We start from the raw sequence: 16,331 nt of genomic DNA, 5'->3' as shown, positions 1-16,331 counted from the left end.
CTCACTGTGCACATGTGCGTGTGAATCTTTGTGAAATATGTGTGTGAGACAGTGGGAAACGTGGAATCCGCGCCACCGATTTTCTGTCCCGTGCTGCTAATCACGCAAAGTTTTCCCCTGAAGCTGCATTTTCCCCTAAAGCTGCATTTTCCTCCACAGTATGCTTTCTACCAGCACGGCGTTTTCCATCTTTCATTTGCATCTCTTTCTCTCCTTTTCCGCTCCTCCTGTTTCTTCCATGTCTCGGCCTTTTCCCAACAACACTGTCTCCCCTCTCTTCTCTCCTCCTGCCTCTTACTCGCTTTTTAAGGGAGGCTATTTATTTGAACTACACTCCCCACTGTGCTCCGACTCGCTGCGAGGTCTCTCCCTCTTTCTTTTCCTCTCTGTGACTCTTAAATCATTCTTTTATCTGTTCGCCACACAGTGATTGAGGTGGAAAAAGAGAAAGGAGTGAGGAAGAGGAGAGGAGGGGGAGAATTATTTTCTCCTACCTTTCAGAAATGATGACATGATTGCTTTCGCTTGATCATGCATCATCACTCCCTTCTATTCCCCAGATAAATAGACTAGTTTGTCTTTTGCTGCCTCTCCTCTCCCACCTTCTCTCCCTCCATCCCTGTCCTCGCTAACATGGGGATTATCTGGTAATAGTTGCTGCTGACGTTTAAGTCAACCACACCATCTCCTGTGTGTGTGTGTGTGTGTGTGTGTGTGTGTGTGTGTGTGTGTGTGTGTGTGTGTGTGTGTGTGTGTGTGTGTGTGTGTGTGTGTGTGTGTGTGTGTGTGTGTGTGTGTGTGTGTGTGTGTACGTGTACAAGTGCATGCATGTGTGATTAGTTTGTCACGTGGATGTTTTTTAGTCGCCATGACTTTGGTTTAGTGTGCTTTTATAGGTGTTTAACTACCATCAATTGACTGTGTGTGCGTGTGTCTGTGTGCGTGTGTGAGTGAGAGAGAGACACTGTTGATCTTTGTGTATCTAACCTTTGTTCCCTTGGGCAGTCGGTGGGTTGGTATTTATCCAGCAGCCACTAATGTAATGGACAGGAAGACAGGAGATAGGGCTACGGAGATGGCGAGGACATGACAACTGGCCATATGGACTGTGTGTGTGTGTGTGCGTGTGTATGATTGAGTGCGCTCTCATGTGTTTATATACAGCGTGTCATCTCAATAAATCACAGACATGCATCCAAATAGAATCAGTAAATCTAGAAAAATAAAATAATTTTGTCTTTTAAGGTTGACTGTTGCTTTCACTCCTGAAACAATGAACTGATCACTTGATTAATTATTCATTCACTGGTTCCATTTTATATGATATTTGTTTTTCTGCATCAGAAATCGTGGAAAAACAAACCCTCTCAATGAGATTTGGGGTCTTTTTGAATTTATTTGAAATAAAAACGTTTTTTAAAATCCAGTTCATGATAAATATAAATGAGAAGGAATTAGCTGTGAAATCAAATCACTGCAAAACAATTATTTCCACTTTCCTGTTATTCTTGACCTCCTGTCAGCTCACTATTATTCCAGATGTGGCTGCTTTGCCGCATGCTTTTGGTTTGATAGTGTGTTATTACTTGGTTTCATGATACTTCATCTACACTTGACGCTCAGTATAATGTTGAAAAGATTTGATTTCAGTGGCCACCCAGCCCACGATAGTCAGCTCTCAGTCTCCTCTCTGGCTTTATTACGGCCCACCTGAAGGGATAACAGGGACAAGATATTGACTCCATGCGCTCGTTGGGCTTTTCTATCGATCTCATGATCCTGCGCGTGCGTGTGCGTGTGTGTATGTGTGCGTGCGTGTGCGCATGCGCATGCGCATGCCGTCATCGACCCATCAGTCCAATTCTGTGCGACGTCTCCAGGCCCTCAGAGTGATAGGAATACTGGCAGATAGCATTAGATCTGTTGGCTCTCAAGTTCAGCGAGAAATGCTCAGTGTTGGTTAATGAGGAGACAAAGATGCTGGGCATGCGGCTCCACTTACCGTTGGACACAATTATGTCCTATTTTCAGACATGAACTCAGGAAGATGTCCGGGGAAATGAATTGTCCAGGTCAGACACGTTCACATCAACAGGAACATTTCGAGAGGCGAGAGGTCGACCTATCCACAAAATCAACGAAAGTCAAAAGCGATATAAAGGAAAGCAGAGAGAAGAACAAAGTAGCTTCACTCCTTCATGTGTTAGAAACAACATCAACACGACTGATTGCTCCAAACTAGAACGGGGCCTGCAGCATTTCCAAACTTCTCTGTTTTAGTGGCTCTTAAACTCCGGAGCAGGGTTGATGCATTTTCTAAATGAAAGCGAAGTCGTATGGATGTCCCCACGTTTGAGGAGCTTGTTGATCTTCTGTTGAGCTCCGGCAGTGGTAACTCCTCTTTCCTCTCTTCTCCTGCAGTTCTTCTTTCCCGGTGGATCAAGGAGAAGGAAGTGTATCGCAGGCTGAAGGAAGTGTCGGACAAAGCCTTGGCCACCAGCGGCTACTCGGAGATTAACCTGGCCAAACTCTTCCAGGCCTTCTCCACCCTCAAGTAAAACAATACACACACACATCTGCAAAGACCACCACCACCACCAGGCGGCCTTGACGTCTGACTCGGAGCTGGACATTCGCACATTCATCCACATGTGTTCTCTACGCTTTTTTTTGGGGGGGGGGGTTTGATGATAGCAGGTATGAATGATTTTGGGCTCTGACCTTCATATCACCCTCCCTGGACCTAATGGGCTTGTTGTATGGCTTAAAATCAAATCACACCTTTCTCCTCCACCACACATAGGCACTCGGTACACGCACACACACACACACGCACGCTCTTGTGGCTTGACCCCATCACTCTGCCGCTAAAGGGGGGAGCAGCAATCATACTTAAATGACAGTCTATTGTGTGTGTGTGGAGGCTGGCTGTGTCCAGATGTGTGTGTGAATGCGAGTGCGTGTAAAAAATGACTTATTCTCGGAGCAGCCAGCGTCCTCCAAAAGCCGCTAATTAGCCAATGATAGTGACTCTGGCCACTAAGACCACTGGATGCCTGCAGCGATCGGACACTTGTTCTGATTACCACCATTCATCCCCGAATGTGAGTGTGCGAGCGTGCATTTGCGAGCGTGCATGTGCGAGCGTGCATGTGTGAGCGCGCGTGCACGCTCCCGTGTGTCGGATCAGAAGATGAAAGGAAGAAGCGAGGAGGATGCAGGGAGTGACGGGGTGAAGGAGGCCACACGCGCTGCTCCCTCGCTCTTTTGTCTCCATATCGAACAGCTCATCTCCTTCTCCTCCGCTGCCTCTGTTTAACTGATGTCATTTCATCCATTTCACTCCTCACTTCTACCCCCCGGCCCCCTCCTCTCTGTGCAGATTGTGCTTTAATGTGTGTAATTTTCCATGTGTCCAGTTCATATTGCTCAGTAGGGTTTGTGTAATGATTTTTTTTTTTGTTGTAATAACTAGAATATTCCATGTTGGGTGTTTTTGATATTGATGAAAATCTTTTTGATACTGAAACTTCAATAAAAAAGCTAAATGGATAAAGTGTTAATCTTGTTATTTTTTTTGCACCGCTGAAAAATGTTTCCTGTGTTACAACTACTCACTGTAATACACTAACGTGCCATGAAAGTGAAATCTATTAAGGAAGACGATGGGGAAAATCAATAAAATAACTGATTATTTAGAATTGGTGAATCTCGGTCGGTACATCAAGAATCTTTGAGCTTTATTTATAACCATATTTTAAAAAAAAAATAATACATTTCTTATCGTCAACAAAGCAAAAGTTTCAGTGAATTGATTCCACTAACATGTCTAGAGCCTGATACAGCTCATTCTTATGTGTTAAAGATAATTTCATTGTCCATAACCTGTGAAACATGACCCGTTCCTTTATTTACCATTAACATAAATACTCTAGTTTATTAAAGTGACCTGCTGCTGTAAATTCTGACTAATGCAGCAAAACTGTAGTTCCCTGAGAGATAAGATCCTTTTTTTTAAGATTTAAAGACTGAAGTATATCTTTGCGAGTTCTTTTCAAAGATTCACGACTTTTGTAGTAGTGACTGAGCTCATGTGGCTTTGGTTTCAGTTGTTTCTTTGCTGGATGAAAAACGGCGACCATCACGTTTTGTCCCTTAAAAATACTGATGTGATTTTTGTGGCTTTTGCTTTGTTTCTACTTTGTATTTCTAATGAGAGATTTAAGCTATTTCTCTGAGTGAATGGTATAGAAACAGTCCTGTTTTATAGTGCAAGTCATTTTAAGTCACAGTATCATGCTATAGTTCATTCTGTGGGAAATATAAAAAACTTAATCTGGGGAATTAAATACTTTTGAAATCAATATTGCCATTAATCAGCAGTGCTCACTCGTATTTCCCAGCACAGATACACAAGTGTTGATATCGCCAAATATTCTACGTTTATCTCATGTGGAAATGTTGTCATATTCCTCCGCACTTTCTAAATACTGTATGCAGTTAAAGTTTCCTGCCTCGTGACGTGTTTCACCATCTTTCTCCAAGAATTCTCCTTTGTGTTAATACAGCAAAAAGGCTGTTTTTTTTTTTGTTTTTTTACTCCATCCTGCGGTGTGCATTTCCATAAACACTGCACGCCTCACAAATCACTTCAAACCGCTGTGACTTGTGAAGGCAACCTTAAGTGGGCTGAACACTTAAACCATGATTCACTATGCAATAGATAGAACAGGGCTGTGTGAGGGAGGAAGCGTCTCGGTGCATTTACAGCCAATTGCTTATAACTTTACATATTTATTAAATCATATCAGCTCCACTACTTCTCCCCACAGTTGCATAGTTTTTTTTTATTTTATATTTTTGCTCTGTTTTCCTTGAGACGTAATCAACCTCGGAATCACAGAGGAAGTGCACATGGAGGCCTGCTATTCCCACTGCACCCGGGCTGCAGGTTTTTTGAAAGTGAGGGCCCCGTTTTGTCCTCTCGGCTTGGAGCGGACCCAGTCAAATTGAGTCCCCGCATTAATTCGACCCTGCTAAGCTAATAAGGTCGAACAAGTCTCTTTGTATTGTCGCGTTAAGCTTTATTGCTTGTCGTTTTGACCAGCGATGGACAAGGTAGGCTTTGATGAGGGAATTAGGCCCCTATTCTGTCCCTGTTATTCATGGCGCGGCGGAACATACAAGCACCAGAGAGGGGTGTCAAAAGGAGAGCCGGTCCCATTGCAAAGTGTCTCCCTTGTTGGAGCTGAATAGGCGGTTATGAGACGATAAACCGCTTAATACACTGAGCTAATTGGATGAGAGCAAGAGAGACGGGGAATTAAGGGGCGATCCGAGAGGGGGGAGCGGAGTGCCATGGCCCCCGCTATTCAGGTCCTGGTGAGGGAGGGGGGGTGGTTGGAGGGGAATGAGGGAGGGAGGGGAGGTGTTCATCAAAGCAGCTTTTTAGAGCTCCTCTCCCGGGGACTGAGTGAGAACTGATCCCGACTGAGGCTGTGGAGTGATTGGGCCTATTCTCTCCGGCGGGGACGTGGTGGAGAGAAAGGAGGCCAGGTAGCAAATCAGGGGCCAAATCACATCCAGCAGCTGGGGGGGGAAGGAGCAGAGATGTAAATGTGGGGAATGAACACGGGCAAAAGTCAGCGGGAGGACTTTTTTATTTTATTTTATTCTGGACACCTGGATTAACTAGTGAGAAACTAGGGTGTTTACACTGAACAAAACTGTTCAAAGAATGTAGATTTCTTCTTCTTTTTGGAACCAATTTGAAGGGAAATGATTGGACTGTGTTGACCCTAATATCAACACTCATTATGATGGTCATTCATGGAGCCTATATACGCAAGTGCAGGCCCTGTCCTGAATGAAAGAGCATGCACCATCATCAAGTGTGGCTGCAAATCCGTGAGCCGGCCCCTCCACCCCTCCTGCCACAGCATTTCAATCTTCTCGCCTTTTTGCGCCGCAAAAGAAAGTTTAAGCCCCGCTCCCAGCAGGTCATCCGCCTCCAGGCATTCCCCAGATATTAGGGACAAATTGGTTTGCCATTCATTAGTTATATTCACAATAAGATTAAAACTCCCCGGGCCCAGACAATCTCATCAAAACCCTATACAGGAGGAGAAAAAACCCTATACACAGAAAAACATACGTGCACGCTCCACTGAGCTTGAGCTAAAGAATAGGTTTTTTTTAAACATGGTGGATGGTGGTCTGTGCACACAGGGGAAAATTGGTTTTTATCTTTTCCCTTTTTTTTCCTCCTCATTTTATTTTCGCATTATGCTCCAAAGAGCAGCTCTGTGGCTTTTTGAGTCTGAGTGTGTTTGCCGTGTGTGCGTCAGGATTAATTCATGTATCTCTCCATCTGTCCCCTCATCATTTCGGGAGTAAATGAAATGATTAGCAGGTATGAGACCTGTGGATTCACATATATAAGACAAAAACGAGGGATCTGAGGGAATTAAGAGGAGGAGAAGGCCGTTTTTCTCAGATGCAGACAATAAAAAAAGGAGGGGACTAGTCTAATCCGCGGGGTAATTTCACGCGATTTGGCCGGGCACCATGGATGGGTCAAACGCAGGAGAATAACCATTGATTGCTGTAATGGTGCTGCATCAGTGGTGAGACCCAATGGAGAGAGAAAGGAGGAGGATTGGGGGGGGGGGGGTGATGAGGGAATTAACTCTGTGAGTGTGAGAGAGAGAGAGAGTGTGTGCGCCGTCTGATGAAGTGGTTTGTTACTTCATTAATAACAAAGGGGGGACTCGCTTCCACCGACACTGCATTACAGATGTTAAGACCAATTTAGCGCCTTTAAAGGGTCTTAAAGGAAACTTTTGTGACGCCCCCCCCGCCTCAACCCCCCAGCTCTCACCCACAGATAAAGTGGGCGATCTAATTGAAAACCCCTCTCCCTTTGTCGTACGTTTCTCATGTTGGGGGGATTAAGCTCATGAATATATGGTCAGTATTTTGTCAACTCCGCTGAGGAGGATATAGACGCATGCAGTGCACTGGATTATGCAGCTGTAATGCATGTTCCCCCTTGTTCAGGGGGAGGCGGTGACAAAATGATGCATGTAAGCTGCTCTGCAGGTGTCCTGAGCATCACAACCTGTTACTGAAGCTGCAAGAACATATAGATACTTCACATTCCTGTAGTCAAGATTATTTATATTTCATTTATAGAAAGTCCCTTTAAGTAAGCTCTTTATATTTGGAAAACACGAAAAACATAAAGCAAAGAAAAGCACATTTTCTTCATAACACCTTTTATTAATAGTTCTATAATATTCTATTTCACATTGCTTATTTTTTCCTGGTTCAGGGCCTATATGTCAGTCCTAAAGGAATTTGAAATAATAAAAGATAACTCATTTTACCAATGTTATTTATTTTCAAATTAGCATTAATAAACCAGGAAACTTACAATCACTTATAAAGAAAACAGAAAAACTGTCCTTCACTCAGTTCCTCACGTTGGGGCAGGGGGGGAAAGAGTTGACATAAATAATTCTCTAAAAACCTAATAATAATAATAATAATTCATAAACACAGGTGAAATTCTACACAGGGCAACATTCATTAAAACACTACACCGAGTGCAAATTATCAAAACACGGTCTCCCTCAAATATACACGACCTTGTTTTGAAAATCATCCTTTTTTTTTCAACCTGTACTTTTCCCCCTCTGTTTTTTTTTTCTTTACACAATATGTACAGTCACGTCAGTAGGAGACACATCAGTCTCAAGTCTGCTCGCACGTCCTGACTCGGAAACAGCAGGAATATCACCGCTGTTGCAGTCAAAGAGCCGAACACATCTTTGATACATATATATATGTGTGTATATGTATTGAGTGTCACTGTGGGACTGGCGTGCAGAGCGTCGAGGAGTCAGGCTCGTTGAGAGAAGGCTATGGAAGGTCTATGGACAGGTTTCCTTTGGCTCTGGGGGGGGGCAATGCCTCCAACTCACCTTTATTACAGACGCAGGCCGGCTCAGCCCACGTCCATGCATACAGAGTAAGCAGAGCAGTGTTTAATGTTGAGCACTCGAGCTGTGCACGTGTGAAGTGGCACGAGAAGAATCCTTTTTTTTTTTTTATAAAGTCTCGGCTTTCCCTGGCGGATCTTCAGCTCCGTGTGTGTGGGTGCGTGTGTGTGTGCGTGTGCGTGTGCGTGTGTGTGTGTGTGTGTGATGACAGATCCTGAAGTAAAAGTAGTCAGATTACACAGTAAAATACCAAAAGTTCCTGATTTGAGATATTTCCTTAAGTGGATGTACACAAATGTCATGGGTAAAATTAACTTATTATTATTTAGTATTAACTATTAAATAGTTTTAATTTTACAGCAATACAATACAGAGTTATTGTAATTACTGAGGCATTCATTTAAGAATAGCGTGAACTGTTCGTTCCAGCTATAACAAGGCCCGACATCAGATATATTTTGTGCGTAAATATTAATTAAAATTAAATAATTTGTAAAATGATGTAGTGGAGTTTAGATCATTTTCCACTGAACTATGGTGAAAGATAAAGTGGCATCCAACAAGTACTTTAAATTCATATATAACGTCAGTGTACTTTGTTACATTCCTCCACTGATGATGTGCTTTGTGTTTGATTTTCTATCCATGAAGAACAACATTTCATGGGCAATCTATATATTATAGCTCAAGTGAAATGACAGAGGAGCTAATTTCAGTTTGTGTGAAAGAATAATGAATACAAATATTTTTTTTTATGCTTAAAATATTCGTCTTCTCGTGCTATGTGTTAACCAATGTTGTACTACACACACACAGACACACACTTTTCTCAGCCGGTGCTCTTTTGAATTTGGTCATGCTATTTTGTTGGGGACACATGAGGTAACAGGGGGATGGTTGAACACAGGGAGACAAGGAGACAGCTTCCTCCAGAGGTATGAAGGGTTTTTTTGACAAGGGGGACATAGCAGGGGTGTCATGGAATGGGACGCAAGCCCGGGACAGGGGGGGTGGGGGGGGCCGAGGGCTGGTGTTGGGAGTGTTCAGCACACCTCCTTCCCCGAGGCTCCGGCGGGCAGGATGTTAAGCTGGGTGAGCTGAGCCGAGTGTTCCTTGGCCTTGAGGCGGAGCGCAGCGATACTGGAGGCCCGGCGGTCCGCTGAGGAAGAGGAGGAGGAAGAGGAGGAAGCGGAAGGGTCGGGGAGGACGGGCCCCGCGTGGGAGGGGTTCTCCACGGGAGGGGCGGGCTGGCGGAGGAGAGCTGCAGCAGTGGAAGCACTGGTCAGGGGACCCATACTGGAGAAGAGCCTGGAATATAACACACGTATTTCCTAAGATTCAGGGTTAAATAATTCAGCCAAAAAATAACACAGCCTCATTAGTGAGCAAAATACGATCTGCAGTCGGAGGAGAAACCAATTAACTGATGATTAAGAGTTCCACTGTCCCTTGATGCCTTTTATTTGCGCTTAAGTTCATCTGCTTCTTTTAAAATTCTCCCGAACTAGATTTATGGCATCAATTACATGTCAACTTCTCAATATAAAAGATAACGCAGAGACGACAAGGTTAATAAAGCTGCATAACAGAGGAAAGCAAATGAGAAGCTAATTGTGGCACATGCAGTGTGCGGTGCCACCCTTCCTCACAGCTTGTCTGGCAGGATCAGACGTTTTGTTAATTTACTAAGGCGTCTGACAGAGTGATTACACACCACTGTGAACGGTTAACACTATAGCATATTTATAATCAGACACTGAGAGAAACAGTAGTCTAATTCAGTGTGAATGAAGATTACCATCAGTCATTGTAGTGTATAGATGTGTTGGGAGTATATTTGGAGCTCGGTTACTGCCGTGCATTGTTCTGCACATGTGCTTGACTACAAAATTGTAGTTATTTAACTGAAAACACAGGGATAAATGTGTCTGACAAGTCCAGATCAGTGCAGTCGGGATGTAAATATATACATCAGATATCAGGTCCTGTGGTGAAGCTCACCTGCCAAAAGTGGGTCCGATGAAGGCAGGGTGGCGAAACATTGCAGCCGTGCCCAGGAAAGTGCCCAGGCCGAGCTGGGTGGCCAGGGGTGGGGCAGCGCCATTGTGTGGCGGTGCCAGGCCCGGGAAAGCCGCGGCCGCTGCTGCAGCAGCCGTCCAGGCAGACTCCAGGGCCGGGTGGGGATGGGGAGGAAAGGGGCCTCCGTCCAGGTAGTGGCTAAGAGGGTGGCCCCCCGTCAGGGAGCCTGGGAAGGGCAGGCCCGACGGGTGGCCCTGCACCCCGGCCTTCTCGCGTTTCCTCCACTTGGCCCTGCGGTTCTGGAACCACACCTAGAGGGGCACACAAAGATGATAATGTTGATTAATATGAGCAATGTGTTGTAGAGTTTGAACATGCATGTAAATAGATAAACGTAAAGCTGGAGGGGGGCTGTAAATTAGGAGGAAGGGACATGGAAGCAATATCTTAAAATTTGTATGTTTAACTTTGCCAAATAAATACAAAGTTGAATGGAAAAAATAGGAGCAGATTATCACTTTTCCCAATAAAGTGAAGAAGATAAAAAAAGAAAAGACGGATAAAAATAGCTTATACTCTAACCCCCTGTCCTGCTTGCTATAGGACTGGGCAATAAAACAATATCAATAATTATAAAAAGCAATATAAGAAAGGTTCAATATATATTGATTTATTTCTGATGCATCATGCAAAAACAGAGAACACACAATTGCTCTATAGATTTGTAAAATGTTTTGCTGTTTATCAAGTGTTTATCATTCACTACAGAGCAAAAGTTTAAAAAGAAATAATCATGTGACATTTCAAATCAAATTGTATTTGCCCATTTTTACAAATCAAAATTTTCATCACTGGGCTTAGTCATTAAACCTCTACTATGTGGGGTGATAAAAAGCCTAAAAAATTAATAAAAACACAATATTTATAATCATCGCAATAAATGACCGATCATTTATCATGATAATTATCTATGTTTTTAAAAAAATTTTATCTTGATATAATTTTAGGCATTATTCTCCAGCAGTGTTTCATTGAAATTCACATGAGCAGACTCTGATCAGACTTTGAATGCTGTGTCACTGCACTTGGTAATAACCGTGTAGTTCAGGTGGTGGCCAACAGGCGGAAAGTCAACGGTAATGACATGTGAAGGTAAATCCTTTAAATGTCTAATTAAAGGATGGGGTAGTGGTGGTGGTGGGTTGTCCTCTGGGTGGGCGGGGGGGGGGGGGGGGGGGGAGATAATTAAGAGCTGTGTTAACAAAAGATCCGCAGAACATTGGCTCCAATAACAATTAATGCGCTTTAAATTAAATTCTTCTCGGAGACGCCGCAGAACGAGCGACTTCCACCGGAGCGACTATTTAACTTTCCCACGCATCCGCCGCTGGACAGTTTGCTCTGCTGAAGCACGGGGGCGCGCACAATGAGCAAAATGTCAACACGAGGGGAAGTGATTGAACGGAGCCAGCTTGAGCGACAGGGACCGCGCACACACACACACACACACTCACACTCACACTCCACACACATTATTCCCAGAGGGCTGTTTAGCATTACACAGCCCCTCGGGAATTTATGAGTTTTTATCACCTCCTGATGGCGCCCGTTAAGTGATTTGTTCACCTACGGCCCCTTAAAGAGACATCTGTTGTTTTACCGTCGGCCATAACCTCCCCGGAGCTTTTCCGCCGTGTTTGACTTGTCTCTCTGGTTATGAGCCTGGGCTTTCGACATGCAGGGCCACGCTTTCAGTGCCAGGGAGGCGAGGGAGGGATGGAGGGAGGGAGGGAGGGGAGCAAACACCTTTAATGGTCTCTCATTCGCTCCCAAGTGCAAAGCATCGGATCAATGCAGGTCTATTGCAATCACATAATGGGAAATCAAATAGCATTATCCCTCCCCTCTCTCTCCCCCTCTCTCTCTCACACATCCTTTTACTCTGTCTCACCCTCTCACACACACACACACACACACACTCTGTCCCCTCTGATGGGAATCCAAACGTCCCAGGGAACATGGACAGTGTTTGCTCCGTGCGCTAAGTGAGCTTTTTATGAATCCGCTTAATTGCCACTAAAACGTTCCCTCGTCCGCGCGTAATAACATCCAATAACAGAAAAGGACCCTCCCCATATGCGGCGGCTGGGGCCATTTAACACGTTTTTACTGTAATAAATTACCGCCTCGAATTGGCCCGTAATCGCTGATCCTCAATCAGTGACGCATATCACCGGCTATTACGCAGCGCCAAAGTGCGCCAGGGACATTTTCCTCCACGTATAAAACATTATGAGGATGCTGCATTTAAAAAAAAAAAAAAAAAAAAAAGTTTTTATCCTTCCTCCATCCTTCTCCCTTCTGTTTGATTTACAAGGCATCGCTGTTCGGATACAAGATAAACAAGACACTTACTTGGACGCGGGCCTCGGTGAGATCCAGGCGCATTGCGAGCTCCTCTCTGAAAAGAATAGTCAAAAAAAAAAAAGAAAGAGGAGAAGAGAGAAAAGGCAAGGGGAAGAAAAGATTCAAGGTTACAGGCCAACGTTTGGAAGAATTGCTGTTTTGTCCCCTCCTATTGTTCACTGTCAACAGACGACCAAAATAGGCTTGATTTTCTTTCCCTCCCTCTCCTCCCTGGTATGAACTGCAGAAAGACGCCACGGCCATATTCTATTTTCCCCTGTCACGGATGGGTAGAAATAGGCCTTAGTGATTGTTGGATTTTTTTTTTCCTTCTCCCTTAGCCCGGGCCTGTCACTGTAACAACATAATGGTTTGAAATAATGACATCCAAACTAGCCTGCCACAAAGCAATTGGCGCTGCCTTCAGCTGCAGAGATGGGCTTGCGGTGCAAAATTACAGCCGCGAGTCGTCTTAAAGTAAATCAATTGGAAAATATGAATAATCCCAAAGGTTAAAAAAAGAGAAAGAAATAGAAAATATAGGTACTTGTGTCCTGTAGATTTAGAGAAGCCTTTTTTTTATTATTATTTGTGCGTAAAGAGGAGCCAAACATCTACACGTTATTTATTTATAAGTGGATTTTATTTATTTTGTTTTTATGTTCTATAAATATAAAATTTCTATTAATAGTAATAATAATAATTTTCTGAAATATATCATAGGGAGCCCTCTAGTTCACTGTGTGTGTGTGTGTGTGTGTTCGTGTGTGTGTGTGTGTGTGTGTGTGTTTGTGTGTGCGTGCGTGTGTGCGTGTGTGTGTGTGTGTGTTTACACCTGCCCCTTGGGTTTGAAGTTAGGCCCTGACATTTTTTTTTTCCAGCATGTATTCAGTATCATGTCCGGCATCAGCTAACCTGAGCTGCACCGGTTAATTATCCTCCCTGAGAATAATCTCGCTGTCATGCATCATTCAGGTGTAGCAACAAAAAAAAGATCCTCCATTGTGTTAGCACTTCCAGGCCCATTGTGCTCACTTGTGCAAGACACGGGTTTTTTTCTGTTGGGGCATTTTATGAGGTGTGATCGGCGCAGAGTCCTGTTACACACGTGTGGAATTACTGGGGGCAAAAGTTATTGGCCTGGGAGGTGTTAATTTAAAAATAAATGCAATTAATTATCACCTTCAATTACGGAAAATATAAGAGAATAAATAGCATGTTTGTCTTTTTGCATTTTGGGGAGTTTCATTTAAAGCCAAACCTTGTTATAATTCTAATAATAATAATTTGTCATGAGAAAGTATTATTGTAGACTAATTTATTTTGAAAAATGTAAAGCCTACCTGCGTTTTATATGCACTTGCATTAAACTGTATAGCTATACTAATAACAACAATAATAATAAATACAATAATAATAATATACATTTTTAAAATAATAATGATAATAATAATGTGACTACTATATTTTACTATCTCAGTTTCTCTTACCTGGTGAACACGTCGGGGTAGTGTGTCTTCTGGAAAGCTCTCTCCAGCTCCTCCAGCTGGTAACTGGTGAACGTAGTCCTGTATCTTCTCTGCTTCCGTTTCAGCATCCCTTCCTCCGAGTCACTGCCCGCCGAAAGACACACGCTGTCCTCCCCGTCCCTCACGTCCCCATCCCCGGCGTTCAAGCTCTCCCTCTCCTCGTCCTTCGGGGACAGCCTCGCCGCGTCCGCACAGCTCTCCTCCTCCTTTCCCGCCGCGTCCTCCTCGAACTTCAGTGGGCCGAGCTCCACCAGCCCCAGGCTGCCGTCCTCCGAGCCCTCCACGGGGCTCTGGTCGCCCTCTCCCCGGCTCAGGGACGCGTTCTCCCGGTAGGACTTGCTGCGGCTGATGCTCACCTGGGGCGCCTGGCTGATCTTGAGGCTGTCGCTGGCCTGCTCCAGGAGCAGCCGCTCTCTGTCCAGCTTCGCTGCGTGGTCGTGGAGGTACTTGCCGCCGGGCCCGTACAGCCGGCGGAGCTTTGGTGGCAGGTGGATGTCAGCGCTGAGAGACAGGGGGTCTTTAGTTGGCCCTGAGAGGGAAGCATGGCAGGGATATCAAAATACTGAATAACAACATGGCTGGGAAGAGCAGAGCAAATCCTTTAAATTCGCAACTTCCATATGCTTTTAAACATTTTCATCAGACTTAACAAATACCACGAGACAACATTCAGGCCTGTGAGCCAACGATTATGAAACTGATGAGATTATTCTCTTGACTTTCTGGCTTTGCAAAGAAACTCCTCTGGGGACATAAAGCTAACCACACACTTTTACGCATGGAATTACGCACGGAAGCTCCTTGTTACGTCTACATGTTCACCTTCCACAGTGTTTCCAATAAACCAGTGCAGAGGGAACTTACCGTCCGCCGGTTTGTCGAGCTCTCCTCTGCCGGGCAGACCCGTCAAACTTTGCGCTCCGATCAGCCTGACCTTACAGGGGCTGCGGCGGCCCAGTATGCTCTCTATGCAGTAAGAGGAGAGCAGCGTCGGGGACTTGCTGCTCTTCCTCTCTCCCCGGTCGTAGATGTCTTCCTCGAACTGGCCGTTCATGTCGACGCTTTGGTTCGTCTGGTTTCGGTAACGCCTGTCACTTTCTCTCCCCTTCTCTCTCTCTCTCTCTCTCTCTCTCTCTCTCTCTCTCTCTCTCTCTCTCTCTTTCTTGCGCTCGTCTGTCCCTTATTCTTCTGGTCTTCTTCTCTGTCAGGCCGGTGTGTCAGTTTGAACCCGGAGCGTTTACTCCTCCCTCCTGCCCTCTCTTCTCCTCTCTTCTTCTCTCTTCTCTCTTCTTCTCCTCTCTTCTCTCTCTCTCTCTCTCTCTCTCCCTCTCTCTCCCCCTCTCTCTCTCAGCTGATGACAGACAGCTGACTCCTCCGCCTCGCGCTGCGCTCCGGTGTGCCTCGCGCTGCTCCGCTCCGTGCGCTGTGCTCTGCGTAAACGTGGAGGCTGTCACCGCGCGCCTGATTGGCTCGTGTGTGTGTATGCGGGGAGAGAGGCAGCGCGAGGCGGCTTTATATATTTTACATTAAAGTTAATTTGAGGGAAGGACAACAAAACGTGACATGGAGTTTCTTTCCCTTCGCCTCGTGGAACGAACTCCAGAAAATAAAGTTGTACAAGCAAAGCAACTTAAAGCAGCTTTTACCGTCTGTTAGTTTGATTTATATTTTACTCTGACAGATGTGTTTTGTGTAACATTATTAAGATTTAAAAGATCCATTGAAAATCTTCTCCACTTGAGTGAAATTATTAAATAATATAAACAGGGTTTTGGCAACACAGTCAGACCAGTGCAGGGGAAAATGCAAAAATATGCCCAAAAAGTACAAATACAATAAACAGCACAGATCCTTTTTTTTGGCCAAGCTACAAAATAATAAAATACATTTTATTAATATATACAACATTTTATCATGGTGTTGTAAATATTACAATAAATAATGGTTAAATTAAATTTAGCTGCTTCAGTTTCAGGGTGTCCCTTCCATGTCTTCCTGGGACTAAACAGACACATGTTTAGTGTCTTGTTTTTTATGTCAGTTGGAGAAAAGGACAAATGTATTCATGCCCATGGGCCTTCATGTCAGTGTCATACAGTATTACAGCCTAATGTAATACAGCAGCATTAACAATAGGCTAATAACTGCTAATATTGCTTATAAACAATTAATCAATTCCACATTTATTCCACCCTTTTTGCTGCCACTATTTTATCTCATGTTATTTGTATTACTTTGTTGTAAATCATTATTACTACTGCTACCTGTAGTAATAATAATAACAATCCATCCTCTGCAATTAAAAAGAACAGGCCAATGCTTTTGTGATTATTTAATAATAATAATAATAATAATAAATCATGGTGTTTTTTTC

At 44.1% G+C, this 16,331-nt stretch overlaps 2 protein-coding genes across 5 annotated transcripts in view; one reads left to right on the top strand and one right to left on the bottom strand.

Moving 5' to 3' along the window:
* The window catches only part of pola1 (polymerase (DNA directed), alpha 1), a 48,410-nt gene extending 44,847 nt beyond the window's left edge, over nt 1-3,563 (top strand). For 2 of the 3 annotated variants that reach the window (XM_034572743.1, XM_034572744.1), the window contains one exon: nt 2,422-2,558. In XM_034572743.1, coding sequence (XP_034428634.1) covers nt 2,422-2,558 — 137 coding nt within the window. Of the gene's footprint in view, nt 1-2,421 lie in introns of all 3 variants that reach the window. The other variant, XM_034572742.1, reaches the window with a different exon arrangement.
* Nucleotides 3,564-8,645: 5,082 nt separating this feature from the next.
* Nucleotides 8,646-15,334, bottom strand: arxa (aristaless related homeobox a). Of its 2 annotated transcripts, none has more exons than XM_034572794.1 (5): nt 14,822-15,334; nt 13,919-14,486; nt 12,438-12,483; nt 10,005-10,333; nt 8,646-9,311 (listed from the first exon to the last, which is right to left on the bottom strand). In XM_034572794.1, the coding sequence occupies exons 1-5, from the start codon at nt 15,009-15,011 to the stop codon at nt 9,047-9,049; spliced, it is 1,398 nt and encodes a 465-aa protein (XP_034428685.1). In that variant the 5' UTR covers nt 15,012-15,334; the 3' UTR covers nt 8,646-9,046. The 2 variants fall into 2 exon arrangements, with proteins under 2 accessions (XP_034428685.1, XP_034428686.1); XM_034572795.1 differs by having other exon boundaries at nt 9,142-9,334; nt 14,822-15,327.
* Nucleotides 15,335-16,331: the final 997 nt, after the last annotated feature.

Source organism: Hippoglossus hippoglossus, chromosome 20 (genome assembly GCF_009819705.1).
Source record: "Hippoglossus hippoglossus isolate fHipHip1 chromosome 20, fHipHip1.pri, whole genome shotgun sequence".
Lineage (NCBI taxonomy): Eukaryota > Metazoa > Chordata > Actinopteri > Pleuronectiformes > Pleuronectidae > Hippoglossus > Hippoglossus hippoglossus.
This window is presented reverse-complemented; position numbering and strand designations above follow the sequence as displayed.

Bases quoted from the DNA above. Each gene is read 5' to 3' on its own strand.
- arxa (XM_034572794.1), bottom strand. From the start codon at position 15,011: ATGAACGGCCAGTTCGAGGAAGACATCTACGACCGGGGAGAGAGGAAG. The intron at 14,487-14,821 runs GTAAGTTCCCTC...CTTCCCTCTCAG, and splicing joins GCTCGACAAACCGGCGGACG to GGCCAACTAAAGACCCCCTG. The intron at 12,484-13,918 runs GTAAGAGAAACT...TATTCTTTTCAG, and splicing joins TACCCCGACGTGTTCACCAG to AGAGGAGCTCGCAATGCGCC.